The sequence below is a fragment of the Opisthorchis viverrini genome (genome assembly GCF_000715545.1).
Source record: "Opisthorchis viverrini unplaced genomic scaffold opera_v5_580, whole genome shotgun sequence".
NCBI lineage: Eukaryota > Metazoa > Platyhelminthes > Trematoda > Opisthorchiida > Opisthorchiidae > Opisthorchis > Opisthorchis viverrini.
In genome coordinates, this window is record NW_008752236.1 from 144,057 (window position 1) to 153,180 (window position 9,124).

At 41.3% G+C, this 9,124-nt stretch overlaps 1 protein-coding gene across 1 annotated transcript in view; it reads right to left on the reverse strand.

Moving 5' to 3' along the window:
- Window positions 1-4,324: 4,324 nt before the first annotated feature.
- T265_11763 (hypothetical protein) overlaps window positions 4,325-9,124 on the reverse strand; it is a gene marked incomplete at both ends in the record, with an annotated part of 13,685 nt that continues 8,885 nt past the window's right edge. The window contains 2 exons of the mRNA XM_009178511.1: window positions 4,325-4,390; window positions 8,219-8,348. Of these exons, the coding sequence (XP_009176775.1) occupies window positions 4,325-4,390; window positions 8,219-8,348 (196 nt within the window). The remainder of the gene's footprint in view (window positions 4,391-8,218; window positions 8,349-9,124) is intronic.

A 9,124-nucleotide genomic window follows, 5' to 3' on the forward strand; every position in this document is an offset into this window, starting at 1 on the left:
AGCATCAATTTGTTGTACATTCTTTTTGAATGAATGTAGTCAAGGGTATCGTTTAAATTCGTGGCATAGAGCTGTCAAAACACACGAACGAAAATTTGCGCGAGCTCGAGAGAGCTGGGCGGTTGAAGCGTGACATTACGGACCGGAGGGTCCGGATCTCGAACCCAACATCAGCATTTCGACTGTTTCCCACTAGGCAACGGAAACTTAGCTATGTCTCAGTGATCGTCCTTCATTTGGGTGGAATAGCAAATAGGCACCAAGTCGGTGTTCCAGCTGAATGAGTACTGATTTTTTTATTTCATCGCTTGAAGTACAAGTACGAATGAATTTTGTAATGGCTGATTACCTTGTTAGGTATCTCTTTTTCCTGGAATATGAGAAGGACGCCCAACGATCAATCATCGATTGAACAAGGTTTCATTCACGAAGTCGGAATAGTGGATGGCCACTCTGAACTCTGAAGGAACTCTGAAGGCTTCATTGCACAGTGAGAGGAGTATGACGATGGAAAATTCACATGAATAACTTCAAAGCATTCACATTACCGTGAACGTAACTATGAAGTTAGGAATTACAGCATAAGTCTTGCATCACTCGATGGAAATTGTAATGTGGTCCATTAAGTGAAGCCAAACGACGCAGAGAATTTCAGGCATGCGGAATAGTCGTGGGAGATTTTCAAGAGTCTAAAGGATTTCTCGCACAAATGAACGGACCACGTTCGATTTTTGGTTCGCCTGATGAAGGGGCCCGAAAACATTAAATTTATTACCGTTTACATGCTCCAAGGCGTCCTGGAATCCTATTCCACAGTAAACAAATCAAATCAAACCTAGAACGATCTTCATAATCGCGCATTGAGTTGTTTTTCTGTGTTAGAAAACAAAATACGAATCTCAAGTGCACGCTCGCACAAAGAACGGACCACGTTCGATTTTTGGTTCGCCTGATGAAGGGGCCCGAAAACATTAAATTTATTACCGTTTACATGCTCCAAGGCGTCCTGGAATCCTATTCCACAGTAAACAAATCAAATCAAACCTAGAACGATCTTCATAATCGCGCATTGAGTTGTTTTTCTGTGTTAGAAAACAAAATACGAATCTCAAGTGCACGTTGAGGTTTTGCCATGCACCTAAGTGTACTTCTTCTGTTGTGGCCTCCATCGAGTGTCGAGACACTGAGAAGAAATGCACCCGAGGGGAGGGCCTTCTATCTTCAACATTCCGCTAGAAAGAAGAAAGCTATTTTGCAACGTGTACCGTTAACGAGAGCTCCGTCAATGCTGACTGGGAGACTTGACTTCCTANAGTCCCCGTTAAAGCGAAGTTAATGAGCATATTCTTACTCATATTCGTGAAAGTAATCTTAACCTGCGCGGAACCTACGGTAATCGTAAAACTCAACCAAAGTCTGAATGTGAAAACTTGTAAGCATCCCGACTCGTCAATGATTCATTCAAATCAACGAATGCCGAATGTCATTCAAAGATCTACGTTTACTCAGACAGTCTGGCTAACTCATTGAACATACAGATAAGTGCTTCAGTGGAGCAAATGTACTACAACTGGCTGCCGGCTACCGCAGAACTACCTAGCAAAAACTTGCGGGCTTATCTGCAAAATTTACTGACAAAACTAACGAATTCCAAATCCGTAATCCAGGCTTAAGAGCATTCGGTCGATAGACAGATATCGATTCCCTTGCCATTACAGAAAATAGACCAGCTTACTCCATTATCTGGCGGAAGTTGTCACGTAAACTCCAGTTTTGGAGGGTTGAGTCAACAGAACGAGTGGACCAAAAAGTGTGAATTATTGAAACAAATTATGGCGGACCCGATACTGTGACTCACAGAATCTGGAAGATATCTAGGATTAACACATTACTTAATAGGTCGCTGGAATTTTTTTGACGAAACACCACGGTTTTCAAACGTTTTGTGGGTAAACAGGCACGCGCAGTCGTCCAGTCTCCCTCAACCTTGATTACTACATTAGACCAGGCAGGACGGAACCTGCAAATCACTCCTATAATCGAGACATTTACCCGGATTCGGATGGGTCAGCCGGTGAAAAATATAAATATAAATCTATAGTCCGTTTTTGAAGGTGAAATCATTTTCAGAGGAGACTACTGACGAAAAATGTGGTAGGTAATCACGCCCTAAAAATTAGGCAATTTTTCTGATGGGTTGAATGGTACTCTTTAATAGAAGACCCATGATCCATTGATAGTTTACGAAAACGGTATCCACTTAGTCGGAATAATGGATGGCAACTGTGAACTCTGAAGGAACTCTGAAGGCATCGTTGCATAGTGAGAGGAGTACGACGATGGAAAATTCACATGAATACCTTCAAGTATTCACATTAACGTGAACGTAACTATTAAGTCAGGAATTACGGCATAAGTCTTGCATTCCTCGGTGGAAATTGTAATGTGGTCCATTTAGTGAAGCCAAACGACGTAAATAGTTTCAGGTAAGCGGAATAGTCGAGGGAGATTTTCAAGAGAGTAATGATATTTCTCGCACAAATGAACGGACCACTTTCGATTTTTCGGTTGCCCGATGAAGGGGCCCCAAAATATTAAATTTACCGCTCACCTGCTCTCCGGAGTTCTCAACACGTATTCTCCAATAAACAAATCAATTCTAACCTAGAACGATCCTCATATCGTGCATTGAGTTGCTTTTCTGTGTTAGAAAACTAAATACGAACCTCAAGTGCACGGTGAGATTTTCGCCGTGCGCCTTCGTGTTCTTCTTCTGTTGTAGCTTCCATCAGGCGTCGAGACATTGAAAACAAGTGCACCGGAAGTTAGGGTCGTCTATCTTCAACATTCCGCTAGAACGAAGAAAGCTATTTTGCAGCAACTTCCGTTAACAGTATGTATGTATGTATGTATGTATGTATGTATGTATGTATGTATGTATGTATGTATGTATGTATGTATGTATGTATGTATGTATGTATGTATGTATGTATGTATGTATGTATGTATGTATGTATGTATGTATGTATGTATGTATGTATGTATGTATGTATGTATGTATGTATGTATGTATGTATGTATGTATGTATGTATGTATGTATGTATGTATGTATGTATGTATGTATGTATGTATGTATGTATGTATGTATGTATGTATGTATGTATGTATGTATGTATGTATGTATGTATGTATGTATGTATGTATGTATGTATGTATGTATGTATGTATGTATGTATGTATGTATGTATGTATGTATGTATGTATGTATGTATGTATGTATGTATGTATGTATGTATGTATGTATGTATGTATGTATGTATGTATGTATGTATGTATGTATGTATGTATGTATGTATGAATGCATGTAATTATGTATGTATGTAAGTATGTATGTATGTGTGTGTATACATGTACGTCGCATGTAGTAACGCCGTTTCTAGACATGAATAAGAGATTCTGACCAGTTCGTCCATTGTGGGATACGTAGCTGCCTTCGCTTAGAGGAGGGCCTGCGAGATATGGAAAGCGTTTTTCTTGCTGAAGAGATTGACACAAAAGATTTTAGAGCGACCCAAATTATTGAAACGGTTTTGAACTGTGAAGTATTCACTAGGTTCTTTAAACAAATAACGGCATAAGTACTGACTGTTCCAATATAGAAGAAACAATATCGAAAACTGCGGTGAACGCATACTGCAATTGTTCCACCATTCCGGCGCATCAGTAGATCATAATGACCTTAAGACTTTGCAATTGGGTGACTTCCCATCGCCTGAAATGAACAATAGGCAGACGCTGATCGGTGTTTTGTCAACTCAGACAGCCTCCTGTTCCATACGAAGAGAGATAGGTCTACCATAAGTCTGTATTTTCTCACTTAGGTAGCACGTGCCCATGGTGACGGGCCAGATTGATCGATAAATGTCTCTTTCGAAAATGGTTTCTCAAACACCGGTGCACAGCAATGGTAAGCATTGAATAACTAATATATTCATCTAACGTCCTTAATAATAATAATAATGATAATCATGTTTATTCCCAACTTGTGGGTGGCATGCCGTCTGGCATGATCATGCGTTTACAGTCAGAATGGGGCATTACTGAGAGATTTGCGGGTAGTGTTGACCGCGCGAAATGGGGAAAATGTCACAAACGGTGGGAGGCACTCGATTAAGTAATAATAATATGTTTCTATTGCAACTTGTAGGGAACAATAGGCATGAGGTCCGAGTAATTCAGTGCTTCAGTTGGCTGACACGAACTAAAACTGCAAAACCATTTCTAGCCATGAGTGATCTTGGGCGGTTGGGTAAATGGCCGGAGTCATAACAAGCAAAAGTTGAGGTTGAGATGGGATAATTCGAATTGGGAGGACACGGCAATTTCGGACTGAAAAACAAGGAGCAATCTGAGAACAAGCAGACTCACTGGTTGCTCTGTTGCCGGGACGTCAGATGTAGGGGTTAGGTTTGATGTGGACACAGAGGTAGTCCAATAGGTTGGAGGTTTATGAGGGCATTCAGTTGTGCACTGCCAAAATATTTGCGGNAATTTGAACGAGTAGTCCCATAGGTTGGAGGTTCATGAGGGCATTCAGTTGTGCACTGCCAAAATATTTGCGGTGCGGACCAAAGCGCAGTATCCGATTTCCTGGCGCACATTTCGAATGGGCGCTTGGTAACAATCGCTAGTTGAGGAAGCAGTGAGCTCTGTTGATTTTGTTGACTGTCAGCTACTAAAAATGCACAAATTAATTTAATGTTAAAACCATGCTTTCCGACATCTTGGGAATGCAAAATGAAGGAAATCATAACATCACTGTTTTTATCACAGTAAGTCTTGTAGACACACAAACTACTCGGTAGGAAGTACAAATTCATCGTTCACAACTGATGTCGTGCGCTGTGAGTGGCCATGGAGCTTGAAATTCTGATTGAATCGTTCTCACGCTTACAACAACATCAGGTTGCCAGGATTTTAAGAATACAACTGAGAAAACAGACGATTCCAAACGACTGCCTATCAGTATGATTGTCAAACAAACTGACACCGTCCCGACGATTTTATCTAAGCATCCATTGAAGTTGTGACTGGCTATATGAGAACTTATTCAAAGTCGATGTGGCTAAGTTTGACGATGCGTCTCTAGTCCGGGCAGAGTAAACCAGAGGAAATATTGGAATTTCTGCACTGTGTTTGTGCCGACAGACGACCCGATAAATGTCCTACTGCGTTGTTCAACCGGCCATTAATAGAAGTGAAAATATCGAAAACTGCGCTGAAGACATACTGCTACTGCCCCACCATTCAGGTATATCAGTAGATCATTGGAACTTTGAAACTGTGAGATTTCATATCGCCTGATATAAACAATAAACAGACGCTAGTCAGTGTATTGTCAACTCGGACAGCCTCCTCTTCCACTCAGAGAGAAAGATGTCTACCATACGTCCGTAGTTCTACACTTAGGTACCAGGTGCCCGTGTTGAAGTATCCGATTGATCAATAAATATCTCTTCCGAAAATTGTTTCTCAAACACTGGTGTACAGCAATGATAAGCATCGATTCACAAATATATTCATCTAACTTCCTTCGTTCAGGTGCATGAGAGAATTCAATAGTACACTGCCAAATTATATGCGGTGAAGACCGAAGCGCAGTATCCGATTTGCTGGCGTATATTTCGAATGGGTGCTTGGTAACACTCGCTAGTTAGGGAAGCAGTGAGCTCCCTGGATTTTGTTGCCTGTCAGCTACTAAAACTTGCATAAATTAATTTAATGTACAAACCATGCTTTCCGACATCTTAGGACTATTAAATGAAGGAAATCATAACATCACTGTTTTTATCACAGTAAGTCTTGTAGACACACAAACTACTCGGTAGGAAGTACAAATTCATCGTTCACAACTGATGTCGTGCGCTGTGAGTGGCCATGGAGCTTGAAATTCTGATTGAATCGTTTAACTCAGCTAGATATTGCGCTAAAGACATCGTCAATTCCCACATATTTTAATCTGGAATCGCACCAAATTGTTACTCTGACGTGCTTATATCGATCGATTGCACCCGTTTTATTGCGCACTTTCACTTTTTACCGCCGAGCAGAACTTCCTCATTTGATTGGATATGTCACCGTTTCAGTGAAGTCAATCCGTGCTGGGAAAGCGATAAGAATCGTATGCATGTCTGTTCTTTATTGGGAATCAGAAGCGGTGCACATCTCACTGCAACATGGAATGACGAACCGGTGACCTTCTGGACAATAGTTGAATACCTGACTGTTCAACCACAAGGGATTGATCATCAGTGTGATTGGCGTTTCCTTAGGCAGCACGCAGCGTCACAGCACTGATCGTTCAATCACGGAAACTCACTTCAAGCGGCTACAAATTCACTGGCTCCTTGAGTGATCAGTTCCAAGTTGAGAGTGGCAGTCGGCCTGTCAATCTATTCTTGCCCTTAGGTACCCGTGAATTATTTACGTAGATTTGGGTTATTTTGGTACCATCGCACAGAAGGGTACAGAGCGCAAGGTATCCAACGCCTTTGATTGGTTATCCAAAAGTGGACATTTGCCAGAATATCATATCTAGATAACTGGATTGGCTGACTTGCAGAAATTCGTCTATGGAACATGAGGTACCTAGTCAGCCATATTTGACCTGACCGTCAAATTTCTAAGGTGACGAAATGCAACTCTCATCTCGACAAATACACTCATTTTCAAGTGACTCAACTGAATCTCTCCGTGACAGTTTGTGAATCACTATCTCACCGCACTTCATCACGTGACTATCTTTTGATATCTTTTTCGCCTCCAAGTTCTGTTGATCGAGTGTACGTTTTTTCAAGGCATTTCGCTCGTGGGTAAGTTAAAATGATAAAGGGAGGCTATGTGGAATGGATCCAATGTAGGCAAAACAAGTGAAATCATTAAAGTTGAGACAGGCGAGTAATGGAATGACACGTACTACTGATAAACCAGCCATCACTTCACTGTCCTAGGACACCATACATATCAAACACAACTTTTTCATAGAATCCTTGATTCCCTTCTGCCATGTTAGGTTGTGTCCACCTCTGGTTTTATGACCGCGCGTGAGCAAGAAATTCCAGAACTAAAAACAAAACCATGGTACGAGTGTTCACAGATGTCAGTTGTATTCGCCGACTTATAGAGATTCCAGCCTACACTGTCATCCGAAGTTTTACACTCGTTGAACGAGTACGCCTAAGTCATAAATAATACACAACTAAGTGTTTGAGAAAATCAAATGGACTACAAATGTCTGATGACCACCTCAGAAATACCTATCCACAATTGACAGACTTCTAATTTTTTTCGGATTCGAACATTATTTTCTCCGAGAGTTGAAAGAGACGCCTAAATAAGCCTCACGAACGGTTAGACGAGAACAAGTTCGAGGAAAAACTTATCAGTAGAGACACTGAACCTGGCCAACATTGCGGTCATCTGATGATTTCTATTACGTGGGCCATATTACTACCTCTCCAAATGGCCGCAAAATGTTAGAAACAAAAGTCTTTGTTAAATTTGATCAAATAAAATAGGAATTTTCCGTTGTTGATGATTGCCTTTTGTTTGCAGAACGCGTGGTCGTACCAGAGGAACTGCGAAGACTTGTTTTGCAGCAGCTTCATAATGGACATGTAGGGATCAACCGGCTAAAATGATCGATCCGAAGATATTTTGCTTGACCACATATATACAGGCAAGTTGAAGCACTCGTTTAATGCTCTCAACACTGTGTGCCGGCTTCAAAGTGTACTAGAAAATGTGAATTCCGTCTTTGGGTGGTACCCCAAATTCATGGTCAAAGATACATGTGGACTTTGCAGGTCGCCTGAAGATACAATTTTTTTCCACAAGTTGGGACGCCTACAGCAAGTGGCCGGAGATTTTATCATGAGGGAAACGGCGACACGGCAACCGTTAACAGGTTGTAGGAAGTGCTAGCAGTTTCGGCTTTGGTATTCTGAAGCCTTCCTAGCAGACTTGGTGTAAAACATGAACTCGTCAAACACCAGAAGATATTCGGTGTCTATTTCGCCGCCCGTTGTAGTGCTTCTGGTTGCCTACAGACCTACAGTGGAATAAAAATTTTGGAACGATGACTGGGAACTGTATGCTGCAAGAAGTTCCAAGAATACACGCTCTATAGTTTCGATAAGCCTTACCATCTTCACTTACGTTCAAAGGGATTGAAGGCTCAAACAATTTGGTGTAAGGATGGTTATATTCCCGATAGTTATCCCAAGATGCCAGAAAGGCAAAAGGGAGGACGTCAGAAAGGTCCGAAAAGCCGGTTGATGTTTGGACGCTGAAGCAATCAATCAGTCGAGCGAAAAAGTCGATGAGGAGTGGCCGATCCAAAAGCGCGGATTCAAGGTCAAATGTGTGGATTACTTACCGTAATGTTGCTTGTGACTTTTGCACTCGCCTAATTGTGAAAAGCTATTCTGTTCCTTGCTGCGAGTATTTTTACAATACCGAGGCTTTGTAGCAGGTACGGTTCTCAATTCTCATGAAGGACGCTGCTATTCGCGTCGGTTGAATACGGTTCCGCGTCAGATGTTGTGGATAAACTATGTTCGACATGAACACACTGGGTAAACCCTGAAACAAATTGCAATCCTGACAGATGTGTCAAAGAAGTTCGGGCACACCAAGGGAGGCCAGGTGACCAGCACGGGATTCACAAAAATTGCTCGGGCTAAATATGTAATTTGACCTTACGGCAATAACCCGTAAGTTATCTAACATTCAATACTGAATTTCCTCCTGTTAATTTCATGATAACTCTCTACATTTGTTTTGAGAAACATAATCACATAAACGAACTAACCGCACGTTGATCAACAAAATGGCTGTTGATGTGGACTAACTTTGGCATTAACGTGTTTATCATTCTCAAGTTTCAATCATTGAAATGTACGGCCCTCAGACCATTTTTTTCAACAACTTTATTTCTGCAATCATCATAGAATCCTGTTGCACTCAACACAACCAAATAAAAATGAAACCAGTTTGGTATATCCTTCGAGATATATGAAACGCTGGTCCTTGCAACCCTTTGAAATAAACGTAATTCGTTTA